General features: G+C 35.5%; 1 protein-coding gene across 1 annotated transcript; it reads right to left on the minus strand.

Moving 5' to 3' along the window:
• Positions 1 to 397: 397 nt before the first annotated feature.
• LOC110885679 (pleiotropic drug resistance protein 1) lies at positions 398 to 10,082 on the minus strand. The gene is made up of 22 exons (XM_022133381.2): positions 9,709 to 10,082; positions 8,359 to 8,479; positions 8,178 to 8,266; positions 7,612 to 7,696; positions 7,294 to 7,453; positions 7,131 to 7,207; positions 6,990 to 7,043; positions 6,824 to 6,914; positions 6,444 to 6,745; positions 5,940 to 6,221; positions 5,536 to 5,852; positions 5,289 to 5,449; positions 4,741 to 4,844; positions 4,504 to 4,654; positions 3,813 to 3,985; positions 3,394 to 3,726; positions 2,925 to 3,299; positions 2,431 to 2,564; positions 2,134 to 2,361; positions 1,386 to 1,557; positions 1,036 to 1,290; positions 398 to 932 (listed from the first exon to the last, which is right to left on the minus strand). Exons 1-22 carry the CDS (start codon positions 10,080 to 10,082, stop codon positions 675 to 677), a joined length of 4,296 nt encoding a protein of 1,431 aa, XP_021989073.1. The 3' UTR covers positions 398 to 674.
• Between the last annotated feature and the right edge of the window lie 4,701 nt (positions 10,083 to 14,783).

Here is a 14,783-nt window from a genome sequence, read left to right on the forward strand (position 1 = left end):
GGGCCGACTTGTAATGTTTACTACCGGATTAATACAAAGTTTGTTTGTTATCATCTCTCTTATCTCTTCCATCTTTGAACATAAACATAAAATCACGGTTTCGGTCCCGAAACCTGGACCTACACCACCCAAAACCTAAACACCCACCACCCAAAAACCTAACCCCCCCCCCCCCAAGAAAAACAAAAAGTTAACCCCCAAAAAACCTTAAAATTAGGATCTTTTTTTGTAGTGGGTTTTTTTAGGAGCTTTTGTACTCTTCTTACAATTAGGATCCTTTGTATTTGATCCTAATCTATAATCATAATGAGGAATATAAGATTCAGGTACAAAATGTTGGGTTTTCAAGTTTTCAATCACACAAAACTCAAACTCACGTACAAAGAATGTGTACTGCTTACCAAAACCCTACTTCTCATTCATAAAGAAAATGTACATTACATATATAGAATAAAACAAAGACCCACTAACCCACCAACTAATAATTTGGGACACTAACCCATTAACTTGATCTTGCTAAACACTTCAACATAAAAAAAAATGACTAATTAAGAAAACTTGACCCATTAAAAACTTACTGACCCAATTAAAGTAAATACTTCTAACGACCCGACTTGACCTGTCAAGATTAATCCAACACAAAAAAACGAATGTTTCAAACATCTGAATTAGATCTATCTCTTCTGGAAATTGAAAGATTTGATGCAATAAGCAAATATAAACGCAAAAGCAAGAACTAATCCGATGTGAACTCCAGCGATCGCACCAAGAAAATCATGTTTGAAGCCGAAATACCGATTCATGTACCCCTTCACAGTCTCCCCGTTCGCAAGTAAGTCGTCATACTCACCAAACTGTGACACCACCATGCCGTAGATTGTCCACGCCAGCGGATTACCCCAGTAGTACCATCGCCACCACACAGGAATTTTCTGTTGCGTTTGGATGTTAACAGCAATGGTTAAAATGGAAACAGAGATCGGGGTTAGTTAGGATGTTAGGAATTAGCATTAGCGAAAACGTTAAGAAACTTACAGGTCGAGGGATGATGAAGCCCGAAAACAGATTAAAAGCACCATAGAAAAAGAACGCGACGATGGCAGCAATGTTGGCATTGGGGGTGACTGCGACAGTCATCATCCCGTAGTATGTCATATACAGCAAACTACAGAACTGGAAGAATGTGTACCAAAAAAATTTGGCTGCTGTCCATTGGAATCCCATCATAGCGTAAACTATGAGACAGTAAACGACGGTTTGTGTGAAAATATAAGGTATCTCCACCAGTGCCTACATATATATAACACACGAAAGTTTCATCACATCAAAACTCGAAATGTGAAAATAACTAAAATACACTTGCTAATATCATAAGGTGTAGTCACCTGAGCAAGTGCGTATGGAAGAGCAGAATACATTCCAGCAGCTCGTTCTCTGTAAAAGACAGTACGTTCGATGTCTACGACTGGTTGCACTGCTGATGCATTTTGGACACTGAGGAAGAGAGCAGCCGCATACATGGAACCCATTGCGTTAAATAGTTCTTGTTGGGTTTTCCTGAAATTTTGAGTACCCGTGTATGATCAATGAAAACTAATGTATCAATGTAACAAAACTGAAAACAAGAACCTATTTGCATTTCAATTAGAAATCTCATGGCTAAAGGCTCGTTTGAAGCTCACTCAAATTTTAATATATATTAGAGTAAATTGCTATTTTGGTCCCTGTGGTTTATAGCTCATTGCTATATTTTACAAATATGAAAAGTCTCGCAATAAATTGAAACGTTGGTGTGTTATTTGCAAGACTTTTTATATTTGTAAAATATAGCAATATGCTATAAACCACAGGGACCCAAACTGCAATTTACTCTAAATATTAATTATTGATTGTGTAGTTTATGTATTTTGTATTATATGTATGTTAACAGTTTTATTATTTTTTGGGTATTTGTATATATTAAAGGTGTAAAAAATACAAAACTTAAATTAAAACGAGCTAAATAGACGAGTCAATAAACGGCCAGGGCTAAGATAAACAAGCTAAGCCGAGCTGGTTCGGAGATCGAGCTTCGAGCCCGAGCCCAGTCTTGCTCGGCTCATTTATAGTTTTAATTTCAGCTTTTTATTATACCTTTTACTACCGAGATCCCAGAACATAGTACCAAACATGATGGCGATAAAGGCTGTGAAAGCAAAACGGACGGCAGTGTAAGAAGGGTTCCGCCAGTAGGATTGTCGTTGTTTCCATAGGCAAGCAATACATTGGACAAAGAAAGACTGCGAGTATTGGGTCGCGAAATAGAGGTCTTTCGTACCAGGACATGGTATGCTTAATTCAGCAATAAGGGCCTTGTTCCTCCTGTGTCAATATATTGATTTTTATCACTAAACTTGTACACATATCAGAGAATTGAAGTCACAAACTCACCTAAATAGTTCTGAATTTCGATAGATTTCAGCAAAATCGACTCCTAATGCTAGTTCTTGAGATGATGTGCTGACTTCCAACATCCATGTTGCAGGGTTGTATCCATCTTTTATCTTCGCTACCCCGTCGATATCCTAATAAACATAATAAAGAAAAACAGGTTGTTAATCACTTACATTTTAATATAATTTTCTAATCACTTTATGTTATTGGTAGTTATTACTATTATAAAAATAATTAGCACTCTTGTCTTGTTATTGGTTTTAATTCTCTTAGCTACAACTTGTGTTGCCTGGTTTACTACACTTTACAAGTGGGGTTTTTAGAGCCGGGGGTCTCAGTGGGAGCAGCAACCTCTCTCTCTATACCCTGGGATAGAGGAAAGTTTTGCCCTTCCCACCCTCCCCAAACCTTAAGAGTAACTTTTGCTATGAGCGGAATTTTACTGTGTACGTTTTGTTTGGTTGTTTGATCTCAGTTTAATCAGATCTTACCTCAAAGTACTTTATCAGTTCGCATGAATTACGTCCTATAGGTCCAACATATATTTCTTCTCCTCCTCTTTTCATCAAGAACAACTCATCGAAAGCTTCAAATATGTCAATGCTAGGTTGATGAATGGTGCACACAACTGTTCTTCCCGTGTTAACCGTGTTTCTAACTGTTCTCATCACAATAGCAGCCGCCCTCGCATCCAGCCCGGATGTCGGCTCATCCATAAAGATAATTGAAGGATTGGCTACGAGCTCCACTGCTATGGTTAACCTTTTTCGTTGTTCAGTGGAGAGCCCATTAATACCAGGCAGCCCGACTAGCGCGTCTCTCAATGGATTCAACTCTACAAGGTCCATCACCTCCGCAACAAACATCTGAAAAAAATAAATCACCATCAGTCATCAGATAATAGCATTAATTAGTTAATTAACCACAAATTTGTCTTCATTTGACAAAATGTACACTAACCATTCTAGTGTTTTCGTCAACATCTGGTGACAACCTTAGCCAAGCTGAGTAGAGCAAGGATTCATACACAGTTACATGAGGCGAATGGATGTCGTTTTGTTCACAATATCCAGAAATCCGAGCAAATGTTTCTTGTTTCTTTGGGTACCCTGAAATCCTTATGTCGCCCTCAATATACCCGCCGGTTTTTCTTCCTGCTAGTACATCCATCAAAGTAGTTTTCCCCGCACCACTAACTCCCATTAGCGCGGTTAGAACGCCAGGTCTAAAAGTTCCACTCACGCCCTTAAGTAGCAGCAATCTATCTTCATCCACTCCTTGTTCCTTCATTCTCTGTAAGAAACACCCGTTGGATTTTAGTTAAAATGAATACTATAGATTGGATTACTGATTACAGCAAGAAATCAGTATTAAGTTACCTGTGGCATATCCACGGAGTATTTGACATCATTGAAAGTAAGTGAAAGTGGTTGGAACGGTAGAATCATTCCTTTCTTCTTGCTTTGTTGGCTCCCAACCGTTGGTGTTGGCTCAACAACGCTCTCATCACTCTCACTCTGACTTGATACAGTCGGCCGGGATTTCCCAAAAGCTAGAATTCACAATAAAAGTCAGATAATGGTTACTATGCTTACTATAAAAAAATCTCACAGCTCAAGCCTCACTCAAAATTAGCTCGTTTGTAACAAGCCAAGCTTGAGCCGAGGTAAGTTGGCTCGTTTAAATTAAAGCCCAATTTTAGTATGTATATGCATACACACACATGCATCTGTTATAACCCAAAAAAATTTTATATATAAGTCAGAAATTGTGCAGTTTATAAATTCTAAATATTATATATATTTATTTGTATATATCAATATGTGTAAAAATACAAAATTTAAAAAAAATTGAAAAATAAACAAGTTGTTTCGTGTAAGTTCAAGCCCGAGCTCAACTTGGCTCGTTTACGGCTCGATCCAACAAATATGTGGTTTGTAAAAATGTTTTTCTCCATGCTTATGGGAATGTCTAATACTTAGTTCATATGTTTATGCAGATTAACCATCAGATGTTTATTGTGGTGATGAAAAGTTCAAAACACCAAGATATAGAGAGAAAGATACTCACGGTAAAGAAATTCTAGACATAGAGTGAAACAGATATTAAAGAGAAATACGAATCCAACCAAAGCCACAACCGCAATCCAATACCAATAAGCCTCTGCGAAGAACCCTCGGGAAGTGATGATAGTTTTCCCTAGTGTCGTATCATTTATAGGCTGTAACATGCAAAATAATTTGAAAATTGAGGTAATTGTTTGATACTTAAATCCATAAGCATATAAGAAAAAATAGAGAGACTTGCCTTCTTCCACCTGTCCCCAAGAAATTCATTAACCGCGATTCCATTCATCGCATACATCATCGGAGATACCCAATAACCCCATAGCCACCACTTCTTCACATCATCTGTAATTAGAAAATTGTGTTTGTTAGCTAAACAGGATAAATGTTTTGAGTTTTGTGTGTTTTTTACAAGCTAACTTGTATAAAAACATATAATTAACTTTTACCAAACTATTAGTGTTTTTCTACATATGGACGCTTGAAGTAATTAACAGCTAGTAAATTGGATATCAAAACAAAACTGAAAGTAGGTTAACTTAAAGTAAAAGGTAAAATGTAAAATGGACAAATAATTTATAATTATTTAAGAAAATTTAGTAATATTTTGAGAGAGGACAATTAATATTTTCCTTACTAAATGTTTCTTACATGAAATAAAGAAAATTTAAAAATTTACACCTTTGAGAGAAAAAATAATATTTTTTAAGGATTAAAATTCAATAAAAGGTCGTTATCTTTCTACACAATTTACCGGTTTTTATTCCCAAAGTTACAACTACAAAGTACCTCGAGAAAGAACAAAGCCCCCCAATACAAAGACTAAGAGAAGCGCAAATGAACCAAATGTGTTCGCAACAATCATGTCCCGACCCAATGACCCAATGAATCGAAACAATGCAGAAGACATCTGATTAACCGCTAAAAGTAAAAAGAATTGCCGGATAAATCTACAAAACAATAAAGATAGATTCGTTAAAAAAACATAGAAGTAAAAACAATAATGATGTTGTCATCTTTGATTTTGAAAACTAACCTTGTGAATTGGGGATCATATCCAATTACATAGTAAGTGAGAATAGTCCATAAACCAGCTTCAATAAATGAAACAGGAATCTTGACGATCCATGAAGGCAGAGCGTATGCCCATGACGGATAAAACAGGAAGTCTCGTTGTTTATAGAACACTGGAAGCTTTGCAATCGTCATTGAAATCTCAGACATCCCGTTGAACATGATCATAACCACACCGAAGAATAGGGAACCCAAATATATTCCTCCATTTTCTATGGTGTCTCTATGCATCTTGGTTCGTAAAAATACTGTCATAGACACTACCGCCATGACAAATAGCTGAAAACCAAGAGAAATAAATTAGTTATGATTAGAACTAACTAAGCAAGAGAATCAAAACCTTTTAACAAACATGATAACACTTGCTTGGGTCAATTTGAAGTAGTAAACAAATGAATTTCTCTTCATGAGTAAGATTTCTCTCTCAACGCAAGCTTTTAAGAGCTCTTTTTTGCTTAAACCATATTTTTCGGTCGTAAGAGCAGCTGGGTGGCTTCTGGATTTTTCATAGGGGGTGGAAAGATCATCCCCGAGTCTCTTTCCAACATGGAATGACTGAAATGACTCCGCAAATTCTTTGGCAGTCACGAATCGGTAATGCTCGTCTCTTCTCATCCAGTATTGTTCTTGATCTTTCCTTGATGTCACCTATGCCACAATTATAAAAGTATTAAAAGGATCACACATAGGGGCGAACCTTTAAGCAATAGTTTTGTTGCTACCACATGCCTGGAGGTCACAGGTTCAAGTTGAGAAACAGTCACTTTCAGAAATGTGGGTAAGGGTGCGTACATTAGGAAAAAAGTTAAAGTTGAACATAATTTGAGGGTTGTGGTGTTTAAATGAATCATGGAGAAAAATTGAACATACTTCTTGTAAGAAATCTGCAACGCCTTTCCTCTCGGGGCATTTGAATCCCATAAATTCAAAAAACTCTAGCACATTGTCGCGTGGTCCTTGGTACACAATTTTCCCATCAGTTAAAAGAATAATGTCATCAAATAAATCATAGGTCTCCGGGGCCGGTTGGAGAAGGGAAATGACAGCAGTTCCTTCAAGTATATGAAGAAATTGTCTAAGCGATTTCACAATTTGGAAAGTTGTAGAGCTATCCAAACCAGTAGAAATTTCGTCCATGAGAAGAACCTTCGATGGTCCGACAATCATTTCACCTAAAGTATTTCAAAAATCAGCCTAATGTTCAAGATAGGAATGTATATATCAAAACGAATGTGTTTTTACTGTTTTACCTGTTGTAACACGCTTCTTTTGCCCACCTGAGATCCCCCTTATCATTTGATCCCCTACCAAAGTGTCTGCACAGATGTCCAACCCCAACAACTTCACAAGAAATAACTTATGTTACACCTTAACAATTCTTATTGTTTAAAATACATTACAATATAAAGTCCATACCTTGAGAGTATAATCTGTCACCACATTCGCCTCTTGTCCTTTGGATGCCGAAGCCTTCATATTTGAAAATGAAATTCACATTACTATAAAGGAAACATAAACAAGAGATATGTGTTCCCTAATATGGATCATGTTTTGTACCTTCATGAAGATATCAATATCAGGATCGGGTTTAATGTTAGCATCTTTCTCTCTTCTTGATAACTCTGCCAACATCTCTGCAGTTTGAAGTACAATCAACAAACTATCACAATATCTACAAAGAACAATTTAGAATGTAGCACAAAAGAAAATTTGATCTAACCATAACGTGATCCGACCCCTTGGCATCGTGCAGAGAAAGCCAAGGTTTCTCTGACAGTCATTTCTCCAATATGAGTATCATATTGACTAATATAAGCAGAGGTCCTTTCAGGTACAAACTCATGTAACTCATGCCCATTGTATGTCACCTTCCCAGAACTCTATAAACACATAAAGAAACATATATATTGAACTTTAGTCCAGAATTATTATTCATGTTGTTCATACAGTTGCAACTGTTGGGCCAAAACCAAAAAAGTTACAGATTAACTGAAAATATTTCAATCCAGAAAAGAAGTCACTAGGATCAATAATTTACCTTAAGTTCCTTGTCGAGCTTACCAGCCAAGGCTAACAAGAGTGTCGTCTTCCCAGAACTCGGAGGGCCCAAAAGTAATGTCATTCTATAAGCATGTTTTATTATGTTAGATCTAGTAAACCAAGGTAGGTAACCCACCTAGGGCTGTTAAAAAGCTCACTACTTGTGGCTTGCGCCAAGATCGGTTAGATTAAAGCTTGGTCGAAATCAGATCATAATTTATAAACGAGTTGAGCTAAGCCAAGGTAAGGTAGCTTGTTGGCTTGCTCGATTAAATTAAAGCCCAAATTTTAATATATATAATATTTAACCCGGAATATGTATGCTACACTTGTTTTTAAATATATCAATATGTGTAAAATATTAACAATTGAAATGAAAAAAAAAATTAAACTAAACAAATTAGCTCAAACTTTTGACAAGCCAAACTCAATCTCAACAATTCAGTTTGTTAAGATAAGCGAGCCACGAGTCGAGCCTGAACCCACTTGGCTTGGCTAGTTTACAACCCTAACACCCCCCCCCCCCCCGAGGGCAGTAGAGTTATATTATTTCTTTCCACTCACCTGCTAGGCTTTACAATCCCGCTAACATCGTCAAGGATGGTTATATGCTTTTTCGTATTTGGAAGCAGATGGAATAAGCTCAAGAACATCTAATGGAATACAAAAATAGATGCATGTTTTATCAAATGCATGGAGGAACTATTCAATAAAGTTTAATGAATCTAGAGATTGAATTGTTTACCTCATATAAATCAATATGGAAGTTTATAAAACTAGGTAAAGCTCTGCTTCCTGTTTTAACGTCTGCCTCCACAGTCACATTCTCAAATCTAACTTCAATTGTTGGCAAATCAATCCCAACCCTGTGACAACCAACCGTCACTTAATAAAAGAAACGGACAATTTAACTTAGGTTGGAAATAAGTTTCAAAAAATAATAATAAAAGACTTTGCTTGTAAGTTATACAAGACTCGTTAGAAATTAGGGCCATTCAAAAGCTCGCGACTCGTTGCTCAGGTCGTAGGTAGCTCGAAAAAAAAACTAGCTAAAAAAACTCGATGTGAAACAACCTAAGCTGAGTCGGCTCATTTTGTAACCAAGCCAAGCTCAGCTCGGCTCATTGGCTTTTTTAGCTTCAAGCTCGAGCTCATGCCGAGCCAAACGGCCTCATTTAATTTCGAGCTCGAGCTTGAGTCCACCATGGCCCGAATCAGTTGATCATTGTTGCATCATGGTCACATACTCACATCTATCCTCTGCCATGGCCCATGAACTCTGGAGGATTGGAGAGTGAGTTTAAGAGGCCCAAGCCCAATACTATTAATCATTTTTTTGATGGAGAAAAAAAAATACACCACGTCAATATGAAAACCATAAACATAAAATAAAAAATAAAAAATAAAAAAGTTAAATATCTACTCTGGTAGTCAAAGTGTCCATATATGTTCCACCAATGTTTTTGATCCAAGCATGAGCGAAAAACGTTTACGAGACCAAAAGTTCTTTACTTGAATACAACTCTGTTTTGATTAAGAAAAATATATCGGAATGTTCACAAGAAAATTAAGCAAATTTGTGTATTCGGGTTTCTTTAAAAAAAATATCAAGAGCAAGAGAAAAATCACATTAAATAACAAAAAATTTATTCAAAAAATATAATAAATAAAATTGATCTCCACTATTTGGTCCCGTTCCACACACGGAAAAAAAAAGCAACAACACCGGTACGAGGTGGTGTTCCTTGGTAGTGTCTACATGCCACGTCGGCCGTGCACCCTTGCGGTGCTGGTATATTTAATGGCCTAAAGACGCCGTCCTTGAAGTTTTATGAAAAAAAAAAAAAAAGAAAGAAAGAGAGAGGGCCCTTGAAGTTTTCTGAAAAAAAGGGAAGAGAGAGGGAGGAAAGAAGGAGACAAATTGACATGACCACAAATATTCTTCCGTACCGTTGACGTGGAAGCACTAACGTTGCCGTGGAGGAGAGAGGGATGATAATGATTTTAACAATGGTTTGCTAGACAATCAATAGCTTTCAACACAACATCAATCTTAAAGTCAAAACAACAAAAATATAGGTAAAAGTTGGAATACCTATCAATTCTGTTCCTGAGCTTTAACAAGAACTTCTCATTATCTTCATCAGCGGTATTTACAAGCCTGTCAAGTAATCGCTTTCGCTCTTCGAAGCTAAGATTATCAACATCAATTTCTTGTGGAGGTCCAGTTGATCCAAAAAGCAAACCTTTCTTCAATCGATCAAACGTTGGAAGCTTTTCAAGAGAAGCCCATTTCAAAGCTTCTTCATCGTCTTCTTCACGAGTAGACCTCGAAAACACATCCATCCCAGTGTTCCTCCATAGAGAAGTACTTCCGGATCTTAAACTCCCCATTCTTCCATTGCGGCTTCTTCTTGAACTTCCTAACCTTAAACTGTTACTAGCTTTGTAGATATCTATTCCATCCATCGTTAACACCAAGCAGCTAGATAAAAAAGAAAGATCTTAAGTATTTTTTGATCAAGAAAACATTTAAAGTAGCAAGAATCAGTCAAGAAGAAAAAGGTATTCTCTCATTAAAGATGATTCCATTTAGAAAGAAAGCTTTTCATGAGAGGTTAAATTTAGCACACTTTTTGCAGTGTTTAGCACACTTTTTTGCAGTGTCAACATATATTTATATGGCGCGCGCGAACGATGGTGAACCTTGTGGAAGCCTGTAGGAATAATAATATGATCTTATGTTACCCACTCCACCAATTGATATGCTATTTATATTTGCCATGTTATTCTCTGTTTATAATATGATTAAATATATTGCCACGTTCCAATAAATTATTAATCCAAATCATGAGTCGATGGTTGTGATTTTGATTTTAAAATCGATTCTTGGGTCAAGATGTACACTTGTTCAAACGGGTATGATTTTGTTCCTACACAAACTCTAGTCGCATATTATTAAGGCCCTAACTATCTGCACACCCAGTTTGCCTATCTGCACACTTAGGGTTTACCTACGCAGCGTATTGGTCAATACGCAGCGTATAGGGTTAACCCTATACGCTGCGTATTGACCAATACTCAGCGTATATAAACCATGGATCTCAGTGCCTAATTACCAATCATTGCACAGAAAACAAGGTTTATATACGCTGCGTATAGCTCTCTACGCAGCGTATATAAACCATTAGACTTTTTTGGGTCATTTTGGTAGGTTTGAGGGATCATTTTTTCACAAAGTTTATATACGCTGCGTATTGACCAATACTCAGCGTATGTAAAGGTCTGAAAATGTCATTTTTGCCCTTGTATTAAGGCTATACGAAGCCAAATACAAGGGTAGTTGTGTCATTTTCGTCTTATAGGCTGCGTAGTGATCTCTAAGGAGCGTATATAAAGCTCTATTTTTGTTTTTTTTTTTTTTTTGTATTCCTTTGTTTATTTATAAAAAAAAGGAAAATAACACCCGATACGATACTATACGGTACGATATAACACCCGTATAAGCATATAGGTGTGATTTAGTTCCCGTATTGACCTCGTATAAGCCTATAAGTGTGATATCGTATCGTATAGGTGTGGTTTAGGTCACGTATTGACCTCGTATAAGACTATAAGTGTGATATCGTATCGTATAGCATAGTATATGTCCCGTAGTGACCTCGTATAAGCCTATAAGTGTGATATCGTATCGTATAGCATAGTATATGTCCCGTATTGACCTCGTATAAGCCTATAAGTGTGATATTGTATGGTATAACGTAGTATATGTCATGTATTGACTTCGTATAAGCCTATAAGTGTGATATCGTATCGTATAGCGTCGTATAGGTCACGTATTGACCTCGTATAAGCCTATAAGTGTGATATCGTATCGTATAGGTGTGGTATAGGTCACGTATTTACCTCGTATAACCCTATAAGTGTGATATCGTATCATATAACGTAGTATAGGTCACGTATTGACCTCGTATAAGCCTATAAGTGTGATATTGTATCGTATTGCGTCGTATAGGTCACGTATTGACCTCGTATAAGCCTATAAGTGTGATATCGTATCGTATAGGTGTGGTTTAGGTCACGTATTAACCTCGTATAAGCCTATAAGTGTGATACCGTAGTATCGTATAGGTGTGGTTTAAGTCCCGTCTAATCCTATATGCATATACAAGACCTATAGGAAACCTATACGAGACTTATACTACACTATACGATACGATACGATACTAAACAATAACACCCGTATAGGCCTCTATACGAGACTTATATACTATACACTATACGATACGATATGATGCAATACGATACGATACGATACGATACGATGCAATACGATAAGATAATTTAATTTAAACGATAACAATATAATATATTTGTATTATTTACGAATAATATTCTTTTTTTATAAATAATTTTCTTTTTTAATAAATAAACAAAGGAATACGATAATTTAATTTAAACGATAACAAAACAATATATTAGTATTATTTACCAATAATATTGTTTTTTTTATAAATAATTTTCTTTTTTAATTTTTATAATTCATAATATTTATATTATTTTTTATTTTTATAATTTATATTTGTATTATTTACTAATAATATTGTTTTTTATAAATAATTTTCTTTTTTTTATAAATAAACAAAGGAATACATGATAAAAAAATACAAAAATGGAGCTTTATATACGCTCCTTAGAGGTCACTACGCAGCGTATGAGACCAAAATGACACAACTGCCCTTGTATTTGGCTTCCTATAGCCTCAAAACAAGGGTATAAAAGACATTTTCAGACCTTTATATACGCTGCGTATAGGTCAATACGCAGCGTATTTAAAGGGTGGTAAAATTATTTTTAACCCCAAACCTGTGGTAAAATTATCTTTTTAACCCTTATAGTTTATATATGCTGCGTATTGACCAATACTCAGCGTATGTAAAGGTCTGAAAATGTCATTTTTGCCCTTGTATTAAGGCTATACGAAGCCAAATACAAGGGTAGTTGTGTCATTTTCGTCTTATAGGCTGCGTAGTGATCTCTAAGGAGCGTATATAAAGCTCTATTTTTGTTTTTTTTTTGTATTTCTTTGTTTATTTATAAAAAAAAGGAAAATAACACCCGATACGATACTATACGATACGATATAACACCCGTATAAGCATATAGGTGTGATTTAGTTCCCGTATTGACCTCGTATAAGCCTATAAGTGTGATATCGTATCGTATAGGTGTGGTTTAGGTCACGTATTGACCTCGTATAAGACTATAAGTGTGATATCGTATCGTATAGCATAGTATATGTCCCGTAGTGACCTCGTATAAGCCTATAAGTGTGATATCGTATCGTATAGCATAGTATATGTCCCGTATTGACCTCGTATAAGCCTATAAGTGTGATATTGTATGGTATAACGTAGTATATGTCATGTATTGACTTCGTATAAGCCTATAAGTGTGATATCGTATCGTATAGCGTCGTATAGGTCACGTATTGACCTCGTATAAGCCTATAAGTGTGATATCGTATCGTATAGGTGTGGTATAGGTCACGTATTTACCTCGTATAACCCTATAAGTGTGATATCGTATCATATAACGTAGTATAGGTCACGTATTGACCTCGTATAAGCCTATAAGTGTGATATTGTATCGTATTGCGTCGTATAGGTCACGTATTGACCTCGTATAAGCCTATAAGTGTGATATCGTATCGTATAGGTGTGGTTTAGGTCACGTATTAACCTCGTATAAGCCTATAAGTGTGATACCGTAGTATCGTATAGGTGTGGTTTAAGTCCCGTCTAATCCTATATGCATATACAAGACCTATAGGAAACCTATACGAGACTTATACTACACTATACGATACGATACGATACGATACTAAACAATAACACCCGTATAGGCCTCTATACGAGACTTATATACTATACACTATACGATACGATATGATGCAATACGATACGATACGATGCAATACGATAAGATAATTTAATTTAAACGATAACAATATAATATATTTGTATTATTTACGAATAATATTCTTTTTTTATAAATAATTTTCTTTTTTAATAAATAAACAAAGGAATACGATAATTTAATTTAAACGATAACAAAACAATATATTAGTATTATTTACCAATAATATTGTTTTTTTTATAAATAATTTTCTTTTTTAATTTTTATAATTCATAATATTTATATTATTTTTTATTTTTATAATTTATATTTGTATTATTTACTAATAATATTGTTTTTTATAAATAATTTTCTTTTTTTTATAAATAAACAAAGGAATACATGATAAAAAAAAATACAAAAATGGAGCTTTATATACGCTCCTTAGAGGTCACTACGCAGCGTATGAGACCAAAATGACACAACTGCCCTTGTATTTGGCTTCCTATAGCCTCAAAACAAGGGTATAAAAGACATTTTCAGACCTTTATATACGCTGCGTATAGGTCAATACGCAGCGTATTTAAAGGGTGGTAAAATTATTTTTAACCCCAAACCTGTGGTAAAATTATCTTTTTAACCCTTATAGTTTATATATGCTGCGTATTGACCAATACTCAGCGTATGTAAAGGTCTGAAAATGTCATTTTTGCCCTTGTATTAAGGCTATACGAAGCCAAATACAAGGGTAGTTGTGTCATTTTCGTCTTATAGGCTGCGTAGTGATCTCTAAGGAGCGTATATAAAGCTCTATTTTTGTTTTTTTTTTTTGTATTCCTTTGTTTATTTATAAAAAAAAGGAAAATAACACCCGATACGATACTATACGATACGATATAACACCCGTATAAGCATATAGGTGTGATTTAGTTCCCGTATTGACCTCGTATAAGCCTATAAGTGTGATATCGTATCGTATAGGTGTGGTTTAGGTCACGTATTGACCTCGTATAAGACTATAAGTGTGATATCGTATCGTATAGCATAGTATATGTCCCGTAGTGACCTCGTATAAGCCTATAAGTGTGATATCGTATCGTATAGCATAGTATATGTCCCGTATTGACCTCGTATAAGCCTATAAGTGTGATATTGTATGGTATAACGTAGTATATGTCATGTATTGACTTCGTATAAGCCTATAAGTGTGATATCGTATCGTATAGCGTCGTATAGGTCACGTATTGACCTCGTATAAGCCTATAAGTGTGA

The sequence above is a fragment of the Helianthus annuus genome, chromosome 10, assembly GCF_002127325.2.
Source record: "Helianthus annuus cultivar XRQ/B chromosome 10, HanXRQr2.0-SUNRISE, whole genome shotgun sequence".
NCBI classification, from domain to species: domain Eukaryota; kingdom Viridiplantae; phylum Streptophyta; class Magnoliopsida; order Asterales; family Asteraceae; genus Helianthus; species Helianthus annuus.